The following is a 26,418-nucleotide window of genomic DNA, read 5'->3' on the forward strand; positions in this document are numbered from 1 at the left end:
ATCCCCCAAGGCAAGGAGCCAGTCTGGATAGTCTGACCTCAATGGCCCACCTGAGCGCACACGCATTCAGTACACCTACCATCACTCGCTCGCCATGTCAGCTTGTAGCCAGTCGCCCCAGGAAGCCCACTCCATGCGACCTTCAGCTGGTTGGGTCTGATCTCAGCCACCCGCAGGTTGGTGATGCTGTCCACAGACAGGCGATCTGCAGGGCCGGAGACAGCGTCAGCCCGGACCCCAGAGACTCGTCTGTCAAGCCCGGTCCCCGCAATAAGCCCAGCCAGAGGGCAGGAACAGAGGCTGGTGCTAACCAACGGCTGCATACCCAGAGCCTTCACTGGGAGAACCGGACGCCCTGCAGTGGTGACACCCAGCCCCGCAGGCTTGCTCTGAGAGCTGGACCGTTTAGCCCGAGTGCTGTGCCAGCTTGCCGCCCCCCCAAGCGCTACCCACCACACAGACGTACCCAGCTGGACAGTGATAGTGGCAGGGTCACTTTCCTGGCTGCCCATCAGGGTTGTCACCTGCACCAGGTATGTGGCTCCCTCCTTCAAATCCTGCAGCTCAAAGAAATTCCGGTTGCCGGGGATGCGCCTGGTCTCCTCTGAGCCATCTGCAACAAGGGAGAGCACAGGGGAGTCAGCCTCTGTGCCCCAGCAGGGAGCGTGGCTCCCACAGCACGGCTACTGCAGCGTGGGGCGGCTGGGGGACGGGCTCTCAGACACTTTGAAGCTCCCAGGGGAGAAGGCCCTAATGTACTGGTGCATGCCAGGCTCGCCCAACACAAGAGCCCCTGTCACAGCCACCCGCAGCCATGTCCTGCTCTCCCTGTAACTCCCAACCCCTCCGTCCTGCCCAGTCACAGCTGCCTACAGGCTCTGCCCTGCCTCCCACAGGCCCTTGCCCCTCCGCCCTGCCCAGTCACAGCTGCCTACAGGCCCTGTCCTGCCTCCCACAGGCCCTTGCCCCTCTGCCCTGTTCAGTCACAGCTGCGCATGAGCTCCACCCTGCACTGCCCCACAGGACCCAGCCCCTTCATCCCACTGCCCCCCATGGGACCCAGTCCCCCTCCCCACCACAAGATCCAAGTCCTCCACCCTGTTCCCCCCACAGGACCCAGCCCTGCCCCTTCGCAGCCTCCCATTCTGCCCACCCTTTATCCATGTTCCACTGACATCCCTCCAGGTGCCTCAGCAGACACCCCTGCATGGCAGAGCTCTGCCAGGCAGAGAAGTGGATACCAACAGGCACGGCCCCCATACCACAGCCTATCCAATGCTCATGCCCACGCTCTGCAGGCCAGCTCTTACCCTGCCTGTTGGTGATCACCAGCTTGTACTCAGTGGCCCTGGGTATGGCACTCCACAAAAGTCGCACACGGCCCACACCCACAGGCACCACTTGCAGGTTGGACACGCTGCTCACTGACGGCTCTGCCATAGAAACACAAGGAAACCCCCCAGTCAGACAGAGCGAGCCCAAGAGGGCGCAGACATGATTGCCCCAGGGGAAAGGTGCAGTGATTAGGCCCCTGGAGTGGGGTTAATACCGGACATAGCATGCATGGCTCATAGAGCAGGGCTGGGTGCAGCGTGCAGGGCTCATGAGCACCCCTGGGTGTCTGTTCTAGAGAGACACTGCCAGCTGTGCTGAATGCTAGCTAAGCCTGCTGCTGGAGGAGGGAAAGGAGCTAGGAAAAGAGGGACTGACCCCTGTGTGAACTGACAAGAACCCATCTCCCACCCATGCCCCAGTCAGAGCTCCCAGGGTTGCTGGGAAGAAATCCCATTTGACTGTGCCTGGGACCAGCTCCACGAGAGGAGAACACTCAGTTCAGCCTATCCTCCCTGGGGCTGACGCAGGCCGATCTCAGCTCCCACCTACCCATCCACCGGGGCTAGCTGGAACTCACCAATGCGGACACTGATGGGGACAACACTGCCCTCGCGCCTGCCAATCAGGGCTGACACACGCACTACATAGGTGACCTCCTCTCTCAGGTCCTCGAGCTCCAGCGTGGTCTGGGTGCCTGGGATCAGTCTGGTCCTGTCACTGCCATCTGCAGGGATGAGAGGAATGAGGAGGCTCAGGGCTCCCTCCAGCTCTGATGTCACAGAGGGACTCTGACGTAGCTGATGTGATATCCCTGCTACCCTCAGACCCAGGTATAAAGCACTGCACCCCCACCCACAGGCCAAGCCACGCTGACCCCAGCTGCCTCCTTGGCCTTTGGGCACAGATCTCTTGGCTGGGGAGCTGACTAGGCTGGAGAGCGGAGGGGGAGCAGGTACCACTCCTTCCCCATTACATGCACATGTCTGGTCTGATGGGCAGGGTGAGTGCACTTCCATCAGAGCCCACTTGCATGGCCTGAGGTGGAGGGGCCTGGAAGCACACATACTATTCCATATCACCCAGCAGAGGGTGGCCCACTAGCTGGTGCCCAGCCAATGGTGCTGTGGAGGAATGCCAGGCCTGGGGTGGCTAGAGCACCTGGAGCTGGTGGACTGGGAACTGGTAACCTCCCCACTACTGAACATGAGTTTGTGAACACGTGCTCCCTGTTTGTGGCATCAGCTCTGTGTCACACAATTCAGCTGTGGCCTGACAAGTGCGAGGCATACCTTCAAAATGTGTCCCCAGTGTAGCAGACACAGCAATATGCCTGCCTGAGTCTGCCAGCAACCTGAAACAATATCTCAGACTTGGGAACTGCTCTATTCACATGAGCATGGGTTGTTGACTCTGGAACCTAATGATCACAATGTAAATGCTAACTCTGAACTATTTCAGTGCTGCCCATTTTGGCAAGTGTCCAGCTAACAGGCTTATGCCACTAATCCAAGCTGCCTCCTGCAGTTCCCCAAAGGCCAAAAGCCCCAGCTAGCCCCTACCCAGCTTCCACATCACAGCTTCAACACAAGACTGTGCAGCACACAGAGAGGGACAGTGCAGAGTGCGCTGCAGTGAATATCCAAATCACAGCACAAAGGAGAAAGCAGGGCAGCCAGGAGACACTGCAGTGTGGGCTTTAGTCACTCACAGACTTAATGCCATCAAAACCTGCGGTCTCATATTTAACATCTACCTAGAATCTCAGCCAGCTGCTCCCAAGCACTCAGCACAGGGCTAGTACCAGCCAACTAAACAGTGAACAAGCCCCCACCCCTCCTCTCAGCAGGATCGGGAGATGGAGGACTGAAGGGCTGCTTCGCAGAAGCACTGATGTGGGGTGGATTTCTAACTGTGTGGGGAGGTCATTCCCAGGACTGCAGTTAGCCTCCATTGGGTATCTAGACACCATGTTGAGTTCTCTAGGGCTTTGGCCTGTCCCAGTCCCCCCCACACTGGGCCTCAGATGCGTCAGGGGGCAGGTGGCACTCCAGAGAGTCAGCTCTGGGTGGGTCTGCAGCTCCAGCCTGCAGCCACAACTCTCCTGCAGCCCCCAAGCGCTGGATCCCCGCTGGAGACTCACCCTGGGAGTTGCGCAGCACAATCTTGTACTCGGTGGCACCCGGGACCCCAGTCCAGGCCAGCCGGATCCTCTTTCCCATGGTATCAACGACCCGCAGGTCAGAAATGCTGCCCACTGGGGGTTCCACTCCTGCAAGACAAGACAGCGCTAGGGCCATGGCTCAGAGCTGGGCAGGCAGAGCCTGGGACACCATGCAAACTGGAAGGAGAGGGTGGGGCACCACAGACCTATGGCACAGTCAGAACAGGCCTGGCAGGGCCAGGAGATCCTGCCCTCACCCAGTCCATGGGGTTCCTGGTACCCCCACTGCTGCATCGACGGAGGCTCCAGCACAGGGGAAAGGGCAGGTTTGATCACAGTTCGCCCAGCACCCAAGTTGCTTCTTTTGAAAATCTGCAGTCAAGGAGCTCCAGGGAAGGGGGTGGGTTTGTCAGCCCCACGCAGTCTGGTTGTGGCAGGGGGCCCAGCATTCAGCAATGACCCCACCCATGCTGCCAGGCCAAAGCCTAGCGAGGTGAGGCGGGAGCAGAGCAGGAGCCCTGTGCTGGGGATGTCACTCACTTGGAGGGCCACCCACCCAAAAAAGGCTGGCAGGATGTCACAGAGCCACTTGCATTGTGCACTGGGCACCTCCAGGCTCTGGGATTCCTCTCCTCTGCCCACTCCACCCATGTGGCCCCCAAGGGCTTTCACTCACCTGTCTGGGAGATGGTAACGGGTGTGGCCACCTCCCTCCCATCGTACAGTGTGTAGAGGGTGATGCGATATTCCGTGGCTGGCTGCAGGCCAGTGAGCTGGTAGCTGTTGATGTTGGTGGGCAAGGACACAGTCTGTGGGGGCTCAGCACCTGAGAACCAGAATGGGGTGGGGAGGGATGAGGCAGTCACTTGCTGCTTCCCAGCCCTGAATCTCAGCACCTCCCCTCCCCATAGTCCTCCCAGAGACCCCTGCACTGGCAGCTGGATCCCCCTGAACCGCTTGGCCGGTCTGTGAGCCAGACCTGGAGCCCAGCTGAGCCTGAGGAGATCCAGGGTGGGGATCTATCAGCCTACCCCGACTCAGACACGGTATTTCAGCCTCTCCAGTAGCCTTCCCTGCCCCCTGCCCAGGAGACCTGGCCAACCTACCTGTTGCTCTTCTCCACTCCAGTCGGTAGCCACGGGCATCGCGGATGATGTTCCAAGCTACCTGGATGGATGTTGGGCCCAGAATGACGGTCCTCAAGGACTGGACTATGCCTGTTTCTAGAGGAAGGATGGACAGACAGACAGACAGGTTGAGCTCAGCAGCATGAAAACTCTCGACAGAGCTTGGAGCCCACCGAAGGGAAAACACTTAGGCTTCTAAATCCATCACCCAGGCTGAGCCGATAGCTGGGCTCCCGCCAGAGTAGTGCTCCAGAAAGTGAGGTGGTGGGCCTCAGTCCAGTGCCCACCACCACAGCTGTTGCTAATTACCCCCAGCTGGGCTGCATACCCTTCCCCAATGGATGGTCCTCCCCTGGCAGCACGTGGGGGAAGCCAGCTCTGGCACTGCCTCGGCGGGGCCTGCTCTGGGTAGGGATTCAGACTGCGGGGCTGGCAAGCCGGGGGCTGCACTGGCGAGAGAGCCACTATGCCAAGAGAAGGGATGAGAAGGAAGCAACAGCAGGGCTGGGGAGACGGCCACCCCACTCCCTCCGGCAGGCTGCACCGGGGCTGATATCAGCACACGCATGCTGGTGTCCTGTCTGGGTGGGGAGTAGTGACCCTTTGCCCTGGGCTAGCCACCTCCTGCTCCCCCTCCCTCCCCGCATGCTGTGATCTCCCTATTCCAAACATCTCTGACCCTGGGGTTCTCCACCTCTCTGGGCCTTTCATGAGCTTGAATCAAACAAAAACGGCCTGTATCCAATATCAGTAGTACCGTTTTTGGCTCACAAGCCCAATAGCCTGGAAAGACCTGGAAAGGCCCAGGAGCCCCACCAGGGCTCCCGTGAGCCTCCTACAGAGGGCTCCTTCTTCCTCCTGCCTACACCTTAGTGGGGCACCAGACAGAGCATCCCCGGGCCAGGCCTGGAACAACTGACGCTCCCATCCAGAAAAAAGACACGGCAAAATTAACTCCCCATCTCCCTCTGCTTTAGAACATGTCCAGAAATGTCTGTGCCATGGGGGCACCCTCAGGGCTGAGCCCCCCCGCTTACAATAGGGGCCTCCCTCCCCAGGGACCTGTGAGAAAGAAAAGGCTACTGTGTCCTGGCCTGGAGAATGGCATTAACCCCCTGGAGATCCGGCCAAGGGCACCAGGGATGGTACTACAGGGGGCAACCAGCAGGGGTACTGTCAGGACTGTTTGCAGGAGCAGCCCCAGCCTCCTCCCCACTCGACTGTAGGTGTCATCTCATCCCGCTTCCTGGACATTACAAAGCGCTCTCTCAGCCAGGATCCCTTCAGTACCATATCAAAAACCCCCCAACCAGACCAGGATGCAGAGCTGTGTGTCCCCAGTACATTGCTCTCCATGAGAGGGATACCAGCCAAGCCTGGGGCCATGTGCATTGAAAGTACTTTGTGCTGCTTGTCTTATCGGCCCTCTGGACATACTCAGAGCGTAAGCTCCTGGGGGCTTGACCTCTCTCTTCATTACATGTGCATGGGTGGTCATCTGTGACACAAGAATCTCTTCTTGCTAACTGGTGAGGAGAACAGAGGGGGTGCACAGGGATGATTGGGATCTCCTGGATCTGGTATATATATGTTCTAGTTCACCAAAGAGTGCCGTGGAAAGTCACAAACAAAAGCCAGTGTCACACTCATCGTCAGTATAGGGAAACGCATGTACAGAGGTTTCGTAAGGAGTTATGTACATACACTGAAAATTATGTTTTCTAGGTCAAGCAAAGGTGAAAAACAAGTTTTCTGCCAGTCAAGAAGTGTTTCTCTATCTGGCTGCTTACATGGAAATGAAGTATTGTCTGCTTCACAATGGGTCTTCTCTCAGCAGGCTGAATTGAGTGCTAACAAAGGTTTGGAAAAAGTAATAGGAGGGGGGAGCAAACAGTGGGCAGGGAGAACAATACTTGACGTGCATATCAAAGATTTGCCGGAATATATTTGGGGGCAAAGAAGACACTCTGGCATCCTTCACCTAGGAAGCAAATGGACTGAGATTGCTTCATGAAAGAGGGGTCTCCACCAGGCTTGGCAACACTGGTAAGCACGCTGGGCGAGATCTGCTTCTTCAGACAGGAGGAGAAGTTGTTAATGAAGTTATCTAGAGAGCTGGTGATGATTTTGTTTTGTATGTAACCATTTATTTCCGATACCCTTACTCACTATCACAGGAATCTCTGTTCTTTGATGATAAACCTATTCTAGTTTTCACTATCAATATATCTCAGCGCTGTGTGTTAAGCAGAGTGCTGGTCCTGAGCTCAATCTGACAAGCTGGTGCATATGGTTCCTTTGGGGACAGCAGGCCTGATAATCCTAAGAGTGGCTGGTGGATCAGTGGCTGGATATTGCACTGCATGCTCTGAGGACTCAGGGATTGGCGTGAGCCGATTCCTACCTGTTCAGAGAGCAAGGCCTGTGGGGATCTGGAAGGCAGTGCTTGGGCTGCCAGTGGCTGCTGGGAGCTGATCCACAGCAGGCACAGAAGTCACTTCCTCACACTAAGGACTGGTAGTGGTGGTGAGGTGCCTTGCTCCTGGGGAGTGTCACAATCTATACAGGGCTTGGCACAATGGAGCCCTGACTGGGGCCTCTGGGTGCTACCATAGTACAAATACTACAGTTATCCCAAAGAGACCAGTTTCTTGGCACAGACCCTGCCCCCCACCCCTCAGCGGTGGAAATCTTCTCCCATGGCCATGCACACACCTGTTCTTCTCCTAATGGAGGCTGGGGGCCCCTCCACTTGCCCGTAGAGTGAAGTGACTGTCAGCAGGTAATCTGTGTCTGGCTGCAGCCCTGTCAGGAGGTAGGAATTCTTGCTGGCATCCACATCAAATTTCCGAATGTCCTGACCTGAGATAATCCAGAGCAAAAAGGCTTAAGGCACAATTCCAGGCCGTCTGTTCAAATGAGAGCCCCATGCAACCCCAGGGTCTCCACATCAGACCAGACCAACAGCCCTTCCAGTCTGCTGTCCCACCTCCTGATTGCACGGGGCCAGAGCCACGCTGCTAATTCAGTATCCCTGCCTCCATGACACAGTAAATCAAGTCTAGTCTGGCATCCCCCCATACACCAGGCCACACCCCAGGCCCATCTCATCAGGATTTGGATTCTGGGCTGTCAAAGGCCAGCAAACATCCTGACACCACTCCCACACCCAGCTACACGTGGCTTTGTCAGTAAAAACTCTGCATGTTAATAGAGAAGCTGGGGGATGATGGAACAAGAAAGTTCCCCCCACCCCATCTCAGACACAAGTGACTAACAGGGCCTGATCCTACCCATCCTCGACAAGCAGAACTCCCAGAGTTCTGTGCCCAGAGGTGTGCAGGCCTGGGTCCTGCACCTGTGACCCAGACGTGTGGGCCTTTTTGGAGGGATTCAGCAATGGGCTCTGTACAGACAAGGTGGCTAACCCGGCCGAGAAGCTGCACAAACCCCAAAATGCTTGGAGAGGTCATTTCCAGGAACTCACAGACACCTTTAGTCTGGTGTGACTGGGCCTGATTCTCCATGTGTCTCAGGGGCAGAAGGAGAGATCCCCAGTACCCCCAGAGCAGGGCCTTGCCTAGTCTTCCAGAGAACGGACAGAGAGCCTGGCGCATGGCCTCTCCCCACTCAGTCCCAGGCTGTTACGCCCCTGGGACTGGCACAAGGCCCAGCAGGAGAGCAGGTATGGATCTGAATTGCCTTCAATGTCATAAAGATCCTCTTGATAGAAATTCATCGCCCTGGCCCCTTTTGCTCATTCCATTCCTCCCCGCACAACTTTCTTCCTCTCACCCACAACTGCTCAAACAGCTCTGCCACCTGCCCTCCTCTTCTCCCCCTGTACGTGCTTGTCTGCCACTTCGTTCCCTTCTGTCTTGGGCATCCTGCCCAGCCCCTTGGTCCCCTTCTCCCCTCAGCATGTTGCCTCACTCGCCTATCCTCCAGCCACTCTGGAAGCTCCAGTCTCTCCACACTTCAGCAGCAGGTGCTCCAGAGAACACAGTTTGGGACTCTCTGCCGCATAATGCACCTGACTACAGAAGAGTCCTGTACCATGGGAGGGGTGAATCTGCTCTGCTGGAAGGCATGCCATCGCCCCCACCCCCACCCCCACCCGCTCCTTAGAGCTTACACCACAGCTCAGCACGATGGGGCCCCCACTATCCAGCCAGGAGATCTGGGGACCCGTGTCCATTGTTCAGTCTACAGCACCCTGCCACTGGTTTTTGGAAAGGAGAGAGAGCTCTAGTGAATCAGGCAGACCTACCTGAGGGGAGCCCCCATGAGACCCGGTATCCAGTAGCTCCACTCACACTCCGCCAGGTCACCAGCATGCTCTGCTGGGAGATATTCTGAACTGACAGCTGCTGCACCCCTTCCAAACGCACTAGAGGGAGAGGGAATCAAACAAAAAACACAACCATGGCACAAATGGGAGACCAGAGGGAGCAGCCTTCATGCAACCCACAAGGCAGCCAAAGGATACTGCAGAGTCCAGCCCAGCCCAGCCGCCCTACTGCATTGACAGCTCACATAAGAGACACTAGAACAATAACCTTAACTCTGCCCCTAAATAAACACGGTTCCTTCACCAGTAATCTCAAAATATAAATACACCACAAAACTCTTCAGAAAAGTATACCCAGGAATGATGGACATGCACTTCATGGACATGTACCAGCCAGCTTCAAATGCAAGTCCACATACATTATTTTAAGAGTTGATTGTGTCACATAAACCAGATATCCAATACTAGTCTCAAAATACATCAGTGATACTTTACCAAAAGATAGATAGATAGATAGATACTTCATTTAAAAATCTCTGGGTCAAAGTGAAGGTTGTTATGCTGCATCTGAGATATGCACTTTTTGTACTTGACATGAGTTAGACATGGCTGAAAAAACATGAGCTAACAATTTCACAACATTTGAGAGTGGTGTTCATTTCACAGGGTTTAGAGTGGGCCCATTTTCCAGTTTGCCTGATGCTTTTCACGCAGCTGGATTGACATTTTTATCAAAAGCATTTTAGAAATGTTTTACCTTTTGAAAACTATGTTTCCTTCCTGGAAACCAGGATTTTGGCAAAGAGAAAATGTTGATGCTGATTTTGAGAACTATGTTGATAGAGTTTTTATAAAAATATGGCAAAAAGTCCTATGAAAAACTAATACTTCAATAATCTGACAATTATTTTGCAAAAAAAAGTTTTTGTTTTTTTTTTTAAAAAGAAACTAAAAGGTCATTTTGGGCAGGAAGAAAACCCACTCAGACGCCTTCTGTGCAGCCCCAGGCTCTGGCTGTCTGAGCAGATGGTACTTACAGGTTCGGCCGGTTAGCTGGGACGGTGCTGCCGTCTGGCGCTGGGAGATAGGCTGAAGTGTGACCACGTAATCAGTGTTGGGGCGCAGGTTGCTGAGCGTGACGGACACAGCGTTGGCTCCCAGGCTCATCTCCTCTGCTTGAGCCTCACCTGTGATGGGCACAGACAGCAACACATGAGTGGGGCCCAGCACCTGTGGGGGGGGGGACAGGACTATCCATTGGAAGGCAGGGGGCTCTGGCGCTACAGGACACCACCCCTGGCCTTGGGTAGGCTGCAGAACACAAGCTGTCTGTGTGGGGCTTCAGACAGGCCTTTCCTTCATGCAGCAGGTCAAGACTGTAGCACTCTGGGGCCCAGCGGGGGTGGCGAGGGGGAACCCCAGGTACATGCAGCACAGAACACACTTGCCCTCCCACATGTGCAAGCACATGGCTAGCAGCATGAGCAGACACGCTATGTGTGCTCAGTACATTCATTCCCAGCAGCAGGGCTCTGCCAGTGCAAGAAGCTAAACAAAGATCAGGGGCTCAAGCCAACCAGGCAGGGCTGGGAAAAGGGAGCAAGGGCCCCGCTTGCACTGGCAGGGAGCTGTAGGCAAGTCCTGGCACCCCCTTGCAGATGCCATGAAAGGAGGGGAAGATGGCAAGGAAAGCTCCACACTCAGTTCTAAGCTGGCCCCCTCAGCCGGGCACTGGGTCTGGGCAGGGCACACGGGTGTTTCTGTGCCTTCAGGGCCAGCATTCTCTGCTGGGGAGATGCACTGCCATGGCAGCCGGGCGTGGCAGCATGCAGGGCGAGGCACACTAGGAGTGCTGCCAGGGCCACATGCACTGGGATGGCTGCAGGCTGGGGAGGGGCAGCTCCAGGTGCAGCTTCCTACAGAAAACAGCACGGGCAGGGGGGAGGGGTCTTGAAACCAGCTACACTCCTGTCCGAACCCCAGCATGGACAGAGAGTCTCTGTACACACACACACATACACACACACACCCTCTTCTGAGCACACACTGCACCGCTATGTACATACTCCACACATACACCCCCAGCACATGTACTGACCGCCTCTCGTACACACAAACCAGTCCTGTACACCCACACCCCAGCACCCACACAACTGACCCCAAGACACACACCCAACCTCCTTCCAAACCGCCCCCCGACACATACACGCTGGATATACAGAAGCACCTCGGCCCACACATTCCCCCTCAGCATGTACAGCTGCAGCAAGAGGTGGGGCAGGAACCCGCTCTCACCTACGGGGTGCCTGGGCTTCACTCTGGCACATGATCGCCACACACTGTATCACAGAGATCCTGGTGGCACCGCCCACCCCCTTCAGGCACAGCAGCTGCCCTGCACTGACCCCAGCACAGCACAGCCTCCCAAGGGAACAAGAGGCCATTCAACTGGCTCTGTGTCTGCCTGCCTCGGAGTGAGTCCACACGTCTGTCTGCTTCTTGGGGTTCGTAGCTAATAAAGCAGCTGGACAGACCAGGGAGGGGAAGTCATGCAGCCAAAGAGCGAAGGGAGCAAAGACCCATGCTAGCTGCTTCTCCTCCAACCCTCCCACCCAGCTGAGTCCTAGGGCAGTGGAGAAAGGCCTGCCCAGGCTTGGATTCCCCTGCCCTCCCGGAATGGAGCCAGGTGCCACACCCTACACGTGAGGAACGAGGGTCTGTAGCCAGGCTGGCTGGCAGTTCTCCTGTGGAAGAGAACACAGCCCAGGGGGACGTTCTCAGACTGCAGAGCCACAGGAGAGGTGGGGCCTCCCTGGCCCAATCGCCTGAACTCCGCCCTCACCTCGGGCCACGTAGGTGATCCGGTAGCCCTGCAAGTTCTCCAGAGCAGCTCCCCAGGCCAGTCTGAGGAAGGACGGCCCGGCCTCCACCACTCGGAAATTTGACACTCCAGACAGGGCCCCTGAAAGAGAATGGGGCCAAGGCCATCACCCTCACACACTCCGGCCCCCGAGAGCACCCAGCCCTTTGGGCGGGGTCAAGAGGTGTCTTGGTGCCAGGAGGAAAGCAAGCTGCCCTGGGGCAATGCAGGAGGGGGCAGGAGTGGTCATTAGCCAATCTGGGGCCAAGACCCAGCATGTGGCGGAGCAGCCCTAAGCCCGTCACACGTCCTGGGGATTCTAAACATTGACTCAAAGACTCCCCATATACTGTTCATCTCTCCCCTGCCAAGCCCACCAATGCCCCGGAGATAACACTATTGTGGGACCCACCAAAAATCATCAGCACGAGAGCCCAGTGCCTGGCTCAGCAGCGGTACTCACACCTTATTGATCCCAGCACAGTCAACCAGCCACAGAATCCAAGATAGTGGCAATGATGGAGTGAGCACATGCTGGGGCCACAGGGAGTCACCCATTCCCATGAGAAGCCTGCCACGGTCACAGGCATAAGGACTCCCACTCACCCCAAACTGAGCCGGAAGGGGTTCAGCAGCCCTGTCCCATCCTTGAGTGGGCTCGCAGCCAGCCCATTCACTAGCCACTGCCCTGAGACACCAGGTCCTACCCCTGTAATGGGGCCCCATCCTCAGACAATGGTGCATGGACATGGTAGCCAAGATTTCTAGCCCCAGGCTGGACTCCAAGCTCACCAGACTCTTCCATCAGGAATCCCCCTGGCTCAGAGGGCACCGGGAAGCCTGAGAGGGCAAGCTGGCTCCTGCGTCTGGGCAGGCGGATAGGGCATGGGGGCAGCAGCAAATGCGCTGCATGGATGGGGAGCTGGGCACATTACTCACCAGTGCGTCCTTTGCCAGAGACCGACTCGCCAATGCTGTTGGCATACTGGGCGATGACAGTGACCAGATAATCCGTCCCTCCTCTCAGCTGGCTCAGCGCGGTGCTAGTCTCCCTGGGGCTCAGGCTGACCTGTTCAAAGGCACCCAAAGGCATTTCCTTCTTCAGCCAGAGAGATCGAACATCCTGCCTGCTCGCCAGCCTCCTCCTGCTGTCAAGATGGCACGGCCCACTGAGCCAGGCCCCCTGGAGCGGGTGGGCTCCAGATGGGATTTTGCAACATTCACTTCCCTAAGGGGTTTGGTGCTGGATCAGGGATCAGAGCTGCCGCCACGGGAAGCCAACAGGCTCCATTCACCCACAGGGCAGGCTGCATGTACACCCGTCCCAGTGTGCCTCAGCTGGAGAAGCCCCCCTTTCCCAGCAAGAAGGGCAGCTCAGTCCCACTGGCCTCTCTCCTGAGCCTGCCCAGCAGGCAGATCTCCAGACTGTAGGTGAAAAGGGAAGCTCTCACCTCTTGCATCTCTGCTGTCACTTGCTGCCCCAAGCCCGTGAGCGGCACATACTGGACTTTATAGCCTGTGACCGGGCCGCCTGCCGCAGTCCAGCGGATCCTCAGCATGTCAACCGTCTGCTCCACAAAGACCAGGTTGGATGGGCCACTGTACACCCGCGGACCTTAGGGGAAGGGAAGCAGCAGTCAGGCTCCCTGCTGCCACCACACCTTCCCCAGGGTTGACACGTACAGAGCCGTGGCGCGTACTCTAACTCCCAGCTGCCCAACACAGGCAGTCTGCTTGGGGATGGATGGCCTCTGCCACACCGAAGAATGTTATCAGAAGAGAATCAGGAAAACGTTCTCATTCAAACTTCCTCGGTGGAGGGGAATCAGCTGGGCAAGGCAGCACCTGCGGAGCCAAAGCGAACCGACACAGGGCCCCAGTCAGCATCCCATCACCACCAAACAGTGCCTCAGTGTGACACTGGCACTGAGCCCTAGACACCGAGGTGTACTTCCAGGATGGGGCTCATCTCCAGGAACACAGGGGAAGGTGGAATTTAAACCTTCCACTGCAGCACCAGAAACAGCTACAGCAGCCAGTGCCTGAGACTCAGAAAGAGAGGTATCTTGCCAGGCAGAGCCAAGTGCAGACAGGGCCCAAACTGTCCCAGTGGGGAGATTGCTAAAATCCCTCAGCTGTAATTGTCTCATGGGTTAGACGGGCACTGCAAACTGGAGATATGTGATCAAACACAGCATTTCAAAGCACGTTCAGGGCTGAACCATCGCAGCGGGAGGCCGAGAGCGCTAGCTGCAACACACCCCTTACCCGTCTGCAGGAACCCTCCAGTGCTGGCACACACCCTCTGAGACACCAGCGGCAGCAGAGTGCCCAGGATCTTAAAGTCATTGACATAGAAGAAGTAGTCCTCTGTGGGAGTGGAGGCCACACGCATGAGCTCCGCACGGTCTGCGTTCTTGATCCCTGTAGGGGTTAGAGAGCCAGTGAGTGGGCACTGAGGTCTCTCTCCTGAGAATAATCCCCAGCTATGCCCTGAGCCATGTCCCCCTCCACTCACCGGTTGGCACAGTGGCATCCCCCATTCGGCACAGTGGTACCCCCCATTCTTACTTGCCCTAGCCGGCTGCTATAGCATCAGACGTTCATGGCTAGCTGCAGCACATTACAGGCGTGCTGGGTTCCCAGGGCCCTTGGCCCGTCCCCTCGGCTTCTCCCACCACCCCTTGCTGGCCACTGCAAGATGTTACAGGGCACTGCAAGTCAGAGCTCCCTAGCCTCACACCCCTGTACCATCCACTTCCCCCGACTCATGCTAGAGGATCAGGTTCATTCCAAGCCCGGCCAGGTGCTTCCACTCTCATCCAGCAGCTGCACTGGCCAAGATCAGAGGATGGATACCTGGCTCTGCCTTCCTCCTAGAGCTCCCCTGGACCAAAGGGACATCGTGGCAAGCAGTGGGAGTCCTGAGCAGCCTGGTGAAGGCAGAGAGACCCCCGGGCTCTTGTCAGGCGCTGGAGTCACTTACCCACAGAAAAGACCTTAGTGCCCTGAGCCTTCAGCTTCATGGAGGGCTGCTCAGTGTCATCTTGAGACTTGCCATCTGTGATGAGGATGCAGACCTTCCAGGAAGGGGCAATGGCATGTCAGAGGGGGCTGGCCAACTCCACGTCAGCCACCAGATTCAACACGAGCCGTGGGGCCCACCTCAGGCAGGAGGGGCCCTAAGGCTAGTGCCCACAGCTTGCTCAGCCAAAGCATAGCAGATGTGAGACAGGGACCCCCAGATGCTGAGTTTGAAGGGGCCCACGGTGGGAAGAAGGGGAGCAGAAGTCAGACAGTACCACTGGGCTGGGGCGTGTTGCCTCCCCACGGTCTCCCCTGTTATGGAGAAAGAGTTGGAACTGGACAGATGTTACACAGGGGTTCGAAGGAAAGGGGATGTAGCGACCCACCCGCTCCTGCCAAGCACCCAGCTCTGCTCCCCCTCCAGCATGGAGGGATCCGAGTGACTGGCCTAGCCATCAGCATGCTCTGACCCCTTTGCAGGAGAGCTGACGTTGTTTTGCTCACATTCTCTGGCCATGGCATAAGCAGGGTCTCTCTAGAGGTACCTTTGGGACCCCAGTCCGGATCTGAGTGGGCCTAAAGAAGTTGTCAGCAATGTATCGGAGGCCGGCGCCTGTGCGTGTGTTCCCGCCCTTGTAGCTCAGCTGCTGGATGGCCCTCTTCACCTCCGTCCCGTTGGGATGCTGGGAGAACGTGAACTCGAGCCTGAGGACAAACGCAATCCCAGTGGGATCGGGGAAAACCACAACATAGCCAGCTCCCAGCCTCAGCAGGATCCCTACACAGTAACCACATGGCCCACATGCTTCCTTAGGGGAAGCTACCAGGGCACCAACAGGGTTTCTATAGGGCATGGGTCATTTCCCACGGATCCCTAGGGTGCAGCTCCACAGAAGCGACGCGATGACACTACAGAAGTGGTCAGTGGGTTCTCTGTAATGGGGCTCCATAGAAAGTGTGCTAGGGAGTGCAGGGGCAATAAAGGTAATTAGATATTTTTTTCTCACCCTACTCCTTCCCAGCCTGGGACAATTAAGGAGATGCACTAGCTACCATGGGGTGCTAAGAACAGTGGTCATGAGCAGAGGCTGGGTCTTCTCTGTCAGTAGCAGGTGTCAGGCAACCGCAGCACTCCCTCCCCAGCAGATAGCTCTGGGGCCACTTCGAGCACCCCGAGCTCCCTTGGCGACTGGAACCCTGAAAGCCACCCCCAGGAACACAGAGAGGTGCCCCCACCGAGGACAGGGCTGCAGGAGCCTTCTAGACCCCATGTGTCTGGCTGGGGGGACAGGACCATCAGGACTCACCTGGGGTCGTCGCTGTACTGCACTGCCCCGAATCGCACCGCTCTCTCACCAACCACATGGACAAAGGGCCTGACCAGGTCCTCCATGAAGGCTCGGATCATACGGAAGTTGGCCCTCCCAATGCTGGAGGATCCATCCACCAGGAACACAATGTCTGCCACATAGACATTGATACACGTCCCTGCAAAGCAACCATCAGCAGCTCAGGGCTGACTCCCTTTGCTCCAGCATGCGAGAGGCAGAGGGAATGGTCCTAGCCCTGCCAGGCTCCCTCCGCTGGCTTAGCCCTTCCAACCTCTTACCTCAGGAGCCCGCACTCCTCCCACAGAGAGCTCCAAGATAGCCAGAGTCCATGAGTCAGGGCAAGGAAGCGAGGACCTCAGGGCCACATTCTCCAGCAAGGCCAGAGGCCATGACAGCCTGTCCCTCTAATACAAGGAGTTCCAGGGCTGAGTGGATGTGGAGCAGACAGGGCTATCCAGGCAGGGGCGGAGATATCCCATGAATATGCAGGGGATCAGCACTGCCAGCAGCTAGTGCTTGTGGGCTGACAGCTCCCCCAGGGCCCATTGACCAGGAGCCCTCTTAGCAAAGAACACGGATTTTCTCAGACTAGTACCACATTCCTCCCTGCCAACCACAGGCCTTGCAAAGGGGCCAGGGACTCACGAGCGAGGCAGCAGCTGCCCCTCCCCTGGGAATCACTCCAGCCCCTCACATATCCCACGTTCCTTCAGGGATAAGTCCCTGCCAAGAGGCGGCTGGGCTCCAGGTCCTACGTAGGCTGAGAGAGGCAGCTCCATCATGCAGGCCCATGGATCCTTCCTCCTCCTCCCCTCATGCCACAAGCATAGGTGCTGGAACTAGGGGTGCTGCCACATCCCCTGGCTTAGAGTGGTTTCCATTCTATCCAGGGTTTACAGTTTGGTTCAATGGCTCTCAGCACTCCTCTCAGCACCCCCACTGTACAAATTGTTCCAGCGTCCCTGGCCACAAGCCTCCTCTGAGTCAGCACGGGGCAAATCCCAACCTCCCCCAGGATAAAATCCCTGGGCTCCTTCATGCCCCAGCCCAGGGGAGGGGGCAATCACCAAGCTAGTGGGGGAAGGGAGAGACAGCAACTCCCAGGCTGAGCCTCAGGGAAGCACAGTCTACACCCTAGAGCAGAACAAGCCTGCACGGAGCCCTCTGGCCCATCCCAGGAGCATAGGGGCAGCAGCAAGTCTGCAAGAGAGCTGCCGCACTCCCCCCACTCGCAGTCCTGAGGGTTGCCAATTGTCTAATAATCACACAAACCCAAACACCTTTGTCCTGCCCCTGCCCCATCCCTTCCCCAAGGCCCCACCGCTGACCCACCCCTTATCTGAGGCCCCTCCCCCACTCACTCCACACACACCCCGTCGCTCGCTCTCACCGGGCTGTGGCAGGGGGTTGGAGTGCAGGAGGGGGTGCAGGTTCTGGGCTGGGGGGTTGGTCCAAGGGATTCCGCGTGTGGGAGGGGGCTCCAGGCTGAGCCTGGGGCAGAGGGTTGAGGGCTCTTGGAGGGAGTTTGGGTGCGGGAGAGGGTCCATGGCTGGGAAGGGGGCTGGCATGCATGCAGGAGGGGGTGGGGGCTCTTGGAGGGAGTTTGGGTGCGGGAGAGGGTCCATGGCTGGGGCAGGGGGTTGGGATGCATGCAGGAGGGCGTGTGGGGTGCAGGCTCCATCCAGGCTCCATCCAGGCGGTGCTTGCCTTGGGCAGCTCCTGGGAAGTGGACAGCATGTCCAGTTCCTAGGCTCAGGGGCAGCCCGGCGACTCCATGCGCTGCCCCACCCAAAGCACTCTGCTCAGGGTGGGGGCAGCATGCAAAGACCCCCTGGATGCCCCTGTGCCTATGAGCTGGACACGCCATTCACTCCGAGAGCCGCGCAGAGCCATGGCAGCCAGGGAGCCTGCCTTAGCCCCGCTGTGCCGCCAGACTTTTAGCAGCCTAAAATCTCCTGGATTGGCTCCAATAGCCTCTGACAGATCGAGGGTCGGCAACCCTAGCAGTCCTTGTTTCAGGGATGGGGGCTCTCAGTCTGGGGATCTAACCCTTATCCCGTCCCAGGTGGTGCTGAGAGAGGGATTCCAGCCTCACCTGCTGGAGGGAGCAAGCAAGAGCCTGACAGCTCACAGGTGGGGCCAGGAGCTGACCACACTGGACAAGCCCCACTTCACCTTGCACATCAGCAGGCCGGGGGGGAGGGGGTGGGGGTGGGGTCTGGGGAGGGGCCAATAGGGATACCAGAGAGGCATGAGCCGGAGAACTACAGAGAGCAGCATATTTGTGACACTTAACTCTACACAGCAACATGCCATGCTCCAGGCATACATCCCAACCACAAACACAGAGGCCAGCCTCGAGGCAGTAGGGGAGCAGAGATCCCTTACCCTGGATCATTTCCCTGCCCCATCCAGTCCTGAGTCAGGCATGTGGGGTCTTGGGGAATCATCAACCATTCAACAAAGTCTGTGTCCCATCCCCTCCCTCACATACACCTCACCCTCCAGTCCCCGTACAATTCAGCGTGGTCACGGCTCAGAACTGCCTGGGCAGCCTACCAGCAAGTCTGTGCTGGGAGGAGACACCAGGTATCAGACTACAGGGTACAGGTTGGCTTGAGGGGAGGAGCTGGGACCAGCCTGAATGCACCCACCCAGTTATGTGGGCCAAATGCCCTCATCTTCACTCCCCCAGCTTTTCTGGGGCCACGCAGCGTTTCCAGCAAACCCAGCAATGGTGCCACGAGTGCACCCAGCCCACAGCCCTTGCCTCACATACTGCCCCTTGGAGAACTCAGACAGCACCAACCTTGGTTTCTTTTTTGTGCCATAACTGGTGCTGGAGCTAGGAGCACAGCGAGAAGCAGGATCCACCCCCTCATCATGGAAGCCTGCAAGACATAACAAGAGGGAGGAGCTGATGCCAGCCAGAGAACATGAAAACCAATGGGGTCAGGGGAGAGGGCAAAGACACAGCTGAGTTTCATGGATAAAGTCCACCGGACCCTTCCAGGCACCTCACCCCACAGCAGGGGTTGTCACATTATGCCAGTGGCCTGTCTCTGATCAGTGGCCAGATGCAAGAAACACCTTAGTGGACACTTATGGAACACCTACCCCAAGGGAAGTGCCTACCTAACCCCAGGTGGTTGGTTCAGGGCCTGAAGCAGGCATTTTTATGCTGGCGGAGTAACTGTGGATGCTCTTATGGTCTATATAAAGATCTAATCTGGGTTTGAATTGTGCTGAGTTCTGGGCCTCAACAACCCCTTGTGGCAGCAAGTTCTCCAGGTTCAGTGGGTTGAAAAGTGTTTCCTTTGGTCAATTCTAAATTAACTGGCGTTCAGTTTCCTTTGGCCGGCCCTATGTTCTTGTGCCAGGAGGCAGGTATACCCCATCTGCCATCTCTAAACCAGTTACTATTTTGCATATATCTAGAGCAGTGTTTTTCAACCCACGGGTCATGACCCCCTTGGGGGCAGGGGTGTCACACAGCGCTGCCAATTTCATTACAGTTTGCAGCTCCCCCATTCTGGGGGCATCCAGACCCTTCATGGTCAAGTTTTCTCTGGCAGCCTCTGACCACATGCACACACTGAGGCAGCTCAGCATTGCTACCTTTGATACACTGGCTACAGAGTAGAGTAAGTGATGGAAGGGGAATCACCAACAGTTTTTACTTCAGGTATGGGGTCACCGCCTCAGAAGGCTGAAAAACACCAAGGGAGAGCGTCCCTGTTTTCTGAACTACAATGTCCCCGTCACATCACCTCTCAGTGGGCAGCCTTTCCCCATTGCTGGATCCTTTCTGAGGTTACCGGAACTGAAAACACATTCCAGCTGACGTGTTAGTACTCATTTACAGGGACATCCTAGTCCTTGCAGCATTATTGTTATTCAGCATTGTCTCCTAGCCCACTCCTTATGCATCTTACCATTCGGTTTGCTTTTTCTGATAAACGTCTCAGAGCTGTCCACAGTGACATACATGGTTTTCCCCTGAGCTATCACAGTTCATTTAGAACCCAGCAACAGGTGTGATTCATTCAAATAATTCCCTCCAATGTGCATTAATTCACTCAAGTTGAAGAGGAACAAATTTAACTGCTAATAAATACACTGTTAATCTGTGGAACTTGTGATGCAGGGTTTACAGAGGAAAGTAGCTTAGGAAGATTCCACTAAGGGTTAGACATTTATCTGAATAAGAATAGCATCTGCAGTGACACCAGCTGGGACAAAGACTACCCCAAGGGCCATTGATCCTGATGCTTCAGGAAATAAGAGTGATCACCAGCTGGAGTAGGTGAGTGAAGAAATCTATATCCCAGGATAATGCTGCGCACTTATGCATGGGCCTGCGTGTGTGAGGCACAATTTCTTTTCTTACAAAAGCACCATCCCTATTGGCCTCTAGAGAAGAACAGGCAATGGTCTAGATCAGGGGTAGGCAACCTATGGCATGCACACCGAAAGTGACACGCAAGCTCATTTTCAGTGGCACTCACACTGCCTAGGTCCTGGCCACCAGTCCAGGGGGGCTCTGCATTTTAATTTAAATTTTAAATGAAGCTTCTTAAACATTTTACAAACCTTATTTACTTTACATACAACAATAGCTTAGTTATATATTATAGACTTGTAGAAAGAGACCTTCTAAAAACGTTAAAATGTATGACTTGCACATGAAACCTTAAATCAGAGTGAATAAATGAAGACTCAGCATAGCACTTCTGAAAGGTTGCCGACCCCTGGTCTAGATGAACCCTCCATCCCTCTTGCAGTCAGACACCAGACATGATGGGCTGTTGGGCTCAGTCTGGTATAACATTCTCCACACCCCTAAGGCAACGTAGGAAAGAGCTAGACTACCAGAGAATTGGCTTATTTTATGGCCCTTTCACTTATTTCTCTCTGTTTGAGCTCTTCCATGTCACAGCCTGCACACAAGCGACTCAGCAACAGAGCAGAGGGACTGGCAGCAGCGCACAGACTGGGGGAACTCACAGAGGGGCAAGAGAGGATGACACCTGGCACCAAGGGCTCCCTGGAACTTTGGTGGCAGCTTGTAAGAGCTCCCATTTCCCCTAGCACTTCACCCCAAGATGGATAATAGAGAGAGGCTGCAGTAATCATCATTAAAGGCAGAGAGTAGCTGCAAGCTAACCCCTCCCCACCCCTGGCATGTACCAATCCTCTCCCCTACCCCCAGCTCGGGGTGCAGGCATCCACTAATGCCCATAAAGGGGATACTGAGGCTTGCTCTGCACACAGTGTTGCACTGGTTTGACTAATGTGGGATGTTGCACTGATTTAGATAAACTAGTGCAGCCCCGTGTGGACACACTCCCATTGGATTAGCCTGTTATTAACTGATGGGAGCCAGATTTAGCTCAGACAACTTGAAAGCCACATCCAAAGCTTCCCCAGTTTAAATTGTCCCATGGCTGGTGAAACGGGTGGGAGTTCAGCCTGAGGACGAATCCCTGGAAGGCAGCAAGAGCCCAGCCCATCTGACGAGGAAACTCTCCCAGGCACTTAGTTTCTCTCATTCGCCTTGAGTTCAGAGCTGGCGAACGGCCTGACTGGCAGCCTGGCTGATACTTGGGCCTCACACCGCACTTTCCCACTGCTAGCTCTCAAGGGGAGAGTCAGCAGCGTTGTTAGCTCTATTGTACAGAGGGGAAGGACACACAGCAAGTCAATGGCAGTGCTGGGAATGGAACCCAGGTCTCTCACTGCCCAGTGCTCTACCCATGGGACTGTGCTGCCTCCCCACAGAGCAGCCAGCAGTGGTGCAAGCTTTACCCAACACTCCCCCCGACCCTGCACCAGTGAGCCTCAGCCATGTCATGCAGGGATCCGCTGAGGGGACAAAGGGGAGTTTGTTCTCTGCATCGCAGCCCTGGGCTCTGGGATCCTTCCCTCTGGGCTGTCCTGGAGATGCCTTGGCAGGAACGAGTCAGATGTATCCAGGCTGTGTATTGCACATTGTAGTGGTTTGGTGAGTAGCCTGGAGTGCTGCACACATGGTGCCACCCAGAACAGAGAGGACAGGTATTGGCAGAGCCAGCCAAAGAGGAGGGGAAACTCCTCTCAGCCAGACCTGCTAGGTGCTCCCTTCCAACATAGGCTGAACATATGCCTGGAATCCAGGCCCATCAAAACACTGCAGCTGGCACAGGCTCACACACATTTACCATGGGGGGCATTGCTCCTCTCACCCCTACAGCTGATGAACACCAGATCTTAGCCCAAGGTCCATGGCTGGGGCAAAAGAGCTGTCAGTGCTGTAGGCTAGGAGTGATGGGAACTTCTCCACAAATCTGCACTGGCAGAAGGTCGATGAATCAAGGGCTCTCAAGCAATGCCAGTGGGGCTCTTGCTCCTTCCTCTAACATGCAGCTGGAGCAGTGCATCCCTGAGACAGCTAAGGAGGCTCACTGCACCCTCAGCAGCACAGAGTCCAGCTTTCCAGTGGGGACAGAGGCACTGCCAGGGCTGAGGGCCCACACATGCTAGCCATCACCTTCCACTCGTCACTTCAGTGGCACAGGAGCCGCACGCCCCTGCTCCTCCTAGGCAACACCAAGCAGGCGCCTCCCCCCCATGACTTTGCCACCACAGAACAAGCAGATCCAAGCAGGGTCTACTGACTCGTAGAGCAGATCAAACTAGAGACACCTGGAAATAAGAGCTTCTGGGGCACCTACAAACCCTGCCCAGCACAGCCAGGGCAGGAGATCAGATGCCCCCTCCTCACTGAGCTGAGACAATCCCAATGATTCCAAACAGGAGCGAGTCCAGGCTCACTTACAGACCTGAGATCTGTCTCCCTGGTATTCCCATTGACAACAACAGGAGCTGAGGGTGGGGAGGGGGAAGGGGCAAGGAATGCAGGAGAAGAGGGCAGAGAAAGTGAGGGGCAAAGGTAGAGGCACAGTCCCCTTTTGGAGCTTTTAATCAGCAAAGCCAGCATCCCTGATTCCAGCCCCAGTGAGGAGGGGTCACCTCTCCAGCATGGCACAACTCTGTCCCCTGGGAAGGAGAGAAGCCAAGTTTCAGCAGGACACAGATGCCCCAGCGCCGGGGAGAGGGGAACGGGCAGGGCAGGTTCCCCTGGCAGAGGTGTCACTGCACACACTCACAGAGCCCCACCTGTCTAATAGCCCCACTCCGGCCTGCTAACCTAGGCCTTCCTGCTTCCCAGCAGCAACTCCCAACTGTCTCCAACCATTCTGCATACACCCAAGAGTGTAAGTGTGCAGTTGTGAGCATGTGACAGCATGTACTGTTCTGACCCTCAGAAGATGAGTGGATGGTTGTGGTTGCAATGCAAGTGTGTGATTGTGCATAGCTGAGAGCGCAAGCATGCACAGTGGAGTGAGCGTGCAGTAGTGAGCTAGGAGTGGGAATACTTGGCCAGGATCCCTTCGGATTTTACTTCTCCTCTTTGCTCCCTGTAGCCGTTTGGTAATGGTTGCCTGGCTGACATCCCTCTCGCCTCGCATGTACTGGGGCTCCAATGAAAGTTAAGGCAAAACCAGAGCCTGAGAGAGATGCTCCAAAGAACTCTGTAGCCTGTCCTCTTTCCCCAAAGCCCTGCCAGCTGGAGTGCAGAGTCAGCGCAGTGGTGCCAGGATGCATTGCCTCTTCCTATCTCCCCATCCCCATCTTTTGGCCCCTGTCCGGACCCTCACTAGTCCAAGATAAGCAGTTCCCCTGACATACCCTGAGACAAGCTTTATATAGGGAGCTCCAGCAGGATGGGGATCTCAGCCCCCTTGCACACTGGCTAAGCCTCCCACTCAGGGCACCTCCTCTCATCTCCCCTCGGAACTGGCCTCCTGCCGGGGACTCTGTTCGGACCCAAGACCACCCTTCTGCTGGGGGCACCCAAAAAGCTCACAGAGCGCGGGGGCGGGAGAGGGGCAGCAGACCGCAGGAGCAGCTCGTCGGAGGGGAGCTGGAGCTGGAGCTAAGGGGCAGCCGCAGCGGATGAAACTGACCAGACCAGGAGTTTCCCCTGGAAAGTTCCCAGCGCCAGTGAAGAGGGAACCGGGTGTCCAGGGCGCTCCGGGACTGGGCAGGCTCCTGCCGGGGCTGCTCCAGGGGCGCAAGAGAGCCCAGCCCGGCTGCACAGAGAGGCCTTGGGATTCCCCGGGGGCCCCCAGCCATCTGGTTCCCATCGCAGCCCTGCAGCTGCTGCCCCTGCCCAGCTCCCGGTGCGCCCGGGGCCCGGTTGAGCTGCCCCAGGGAGCGGCGCGGGGTTACCTGCTGCCCGCCAGCATACTCCGCAAATCCCGGCTCTCGCGCCCCTGGAAGTCAGGCTGGGACCCGGCGGGCGCTCGGCTCCGGCCCCTCAGCGAGATCGCCGCGCTCCGTCCCCGCCGCGCATTGGGGAGGAAACTCCCGGAGCAGCGGAGAGGGAGGCTGGAGAGAGTCCTGGAGAAGCTGCTGCCGTGAGGGCGGGGGGCTGGTCCCTGCCTCCTTCCGGCTGCCGCCTCTGTCCTCCGTGCCCCCAGAGCCCCTCCGCCACTAAGCCGGGGCCCCAGCTTTTGGGCAAAGCGCTGCAGGCTGCACCCCCGGCCCAGCCCCTGCTCCCGCGGCAGCCAATGGCCACCCGGCCCTCCCAGGTGCAAGGGGCTGCTCCCCTGCTCGCGTGTCAGGGCGCTGGGAGTGGAGCTCAGCCAGCCACACCCGGGACGGGAGCTTCCAGCTCCAGCCGGGACACCGGGGGGGCCTTCCCTGCCGAGGAAAACGTGACATCCCCGGGGAGGTGCCTTTGAGGGACAGCAGTGGCCTTCGATCCAGCAGAGCAACTGAGCCGGGGGCGGTGAATGGGGCAGATGGTGGCCACTAGAGGCGGTGTCCTGGCCCACGTTGGCGGAGACCGAAGGTCACTGCCGTGGGGCAAGCCCCGTGGGAAGTGAGGATGGGTCTCAGCTCAGATCCTTCTTAGGCCAGCCCAGGAAAGCCAGCCCACAGCTGGGCTCCTTGTTCGTCAGGGGGCTGCGGAGACTGAACCCACATGGGGCCCCCAACAGGCAGGGCTGGTCCACATAGAATGAGCGCTCCCTCCCCCGCCCTAAAAAAAAGGCTGGTTGACAAAATGAACATTTTCCAGAGAACTTTCCTTTGGCTCGAAATGTTTCGATTTCTCAATGAAAAATCAGCATCCTACTTTTTTAGTCAAACTATTCAGGTTCTGCTAACACTGGGGCAGGGGGCAGGGGGTTGTTTTTTTCACAGCTGAGCATCTCTTCCTAGAAAGGTTTTTGACAATTGAAAAATGTAGGCATTTGGGCTCAGTTTTTGTTGAAAAATTCACTAGAAATTCTGGGGGAAAAGTGATTTTTTTGTTCAAATTTCCCACCAAAAATTGGCATTTGGGGCCAGCTTTATCTGGAGGGTTCCCAGGTCAGGGCAGAGGTGCACTGTCCATTCCCCCTCTCCCTTAATCTGGATAGGGTGAGATTCAGAGAATCATAGTACTCGAGAGGTCATCTAGTCCAGTCCTCTGCACTCATGGCAGGACTAAGTATTATCTAGGTCATTCCTGACAGGTGTTTGTCTAACCTGCTCTTAAAAATCTCCAGTGATGGAGATTCCACACCCTTCCCACGCAATTTATCCCAGTGCTTAAGCACTACTGGCCTCTCCTCCCTATCCCAGAGCAAAGACCTAGGATAGTCAGTTGGGAGAGTTTTCCAGGTTTTCAAATCCCACTTCACCCCACCACAGTGCCAGGTTTACAATGGCAGCAGTGGTACCACAGAGCCGGGCCCATGCTCAGAAGAGGCCCAGACCTGCTCTGCTTGCACTGTGCCCTAAGATCTCACCCCACCTGCTGGCTCGCTCTCTCTCTCTCTCGCACACGCACACGCACGTCTCTAGCTCCTGATCCCATTCGTCAGCTTCTCTCTGCCTCCTGGCCAGACCCCAGTGCACCTCCGGCTCCAGACAGTATCTGCTTCCCACCACCTGGGGGGCGCCACCTGTCTCCCTGGAGCTGAACCACCTGGGACTGGAGCAGAAGCCTGGCCAGTCTCAGCCAGTTGGGGTGGGGGGACAGTGTGGGGGACTTGGCTGAGCCCCTCCAGACAAGTGGGTTCTGAGGGAGCCTGGCTGATTGTGCCACTCCCGAGGGGCTGGAGTGATTCCCCACCCTGGGACCAGCCCTGCCTGCACTGCTGGCTCAGCCTGGCAGACAGAGTCACCTCCCAGCAGGGCCAGTGAGTGCAGCCGGGAGGCAGGGCATGGGGAAGTGGATCTATGGAGGGCTG

General features: G+C 56.7%; 1 protein-coding gene across 1 annotated transcript in view; it reads right to left on the minus strand.

Moving 5' to 3' along the window:
* COL7A1 (collagen type VII alpha 1 chain) overlaps window positions 1–24,455 on the minus strand; it is a 107,243-nt gene extending 82,788 nt beyond the window's left edge. The window contains 19 exon segments of the mRNA XM_050959081.1: window positions 80–205; window positions 467–613; window positions 1,311–1,433; window positions 1,913–2,059; window positions 3,476–3,604; window positions 4,173–4,322; window positions 4,603–4,719; window positions 7,339–7,485; window positions 8,894–9,013; window positions 9,952–10,101; window positions 11,757–11,876; window positions 12,714–12,843; window positions 13,226–13,389; window positions 14,043–14,198; window positions 14,761–14,854; window positions 15,347–15,506; window positions 16,109–16,289; window positions 18,942–19,023; window positions 24,407–24,455. Of these exon segments, the coding sequence (XP_050815038.1) occupies window positions 80–205; window positions 467–613; window positions 1,311–1,433; window positions 1,913–2,059; window positions 3,476–3,604; window positions 4,173–4,322; window positions 4,603–4,719; window positions 7,339–7,485; window positions 8,894–9,013; window positions 9,952–10,101; window positions 11,757–11,876; window positions 12,714–12,843; window positions 13,226–13,389; window positions 14,043–14,198; window positions 14,761–14,854; window positions 15,347–15,506; window positions 16,109–16,289; window positions 18,942–19,017 (2,437 nt within the window). The 5' untranslated portion in view covers window positions 19,018–19,023; window positions 24,407–24,455.
* Between the last annotated feature and the right edge of the window lie 1,963 nt (window positions 24,456–26,418).

The sequence above is a fragment of the Gopherus flavomarginatus genome, chromosome 6 (assembly GCF_025201925.1).
Source record: "Gopherus flavomarginatus isolate rGopFla2 chromosome 6, rGopFla2.mat.asm, whole genome shotgun sequence".
Lineage (NCBI taxonomy): Eukaryota > Metazoa > Chordata > Testudines > Testudinidae > Gopherus > Gopherus flavomarginatus.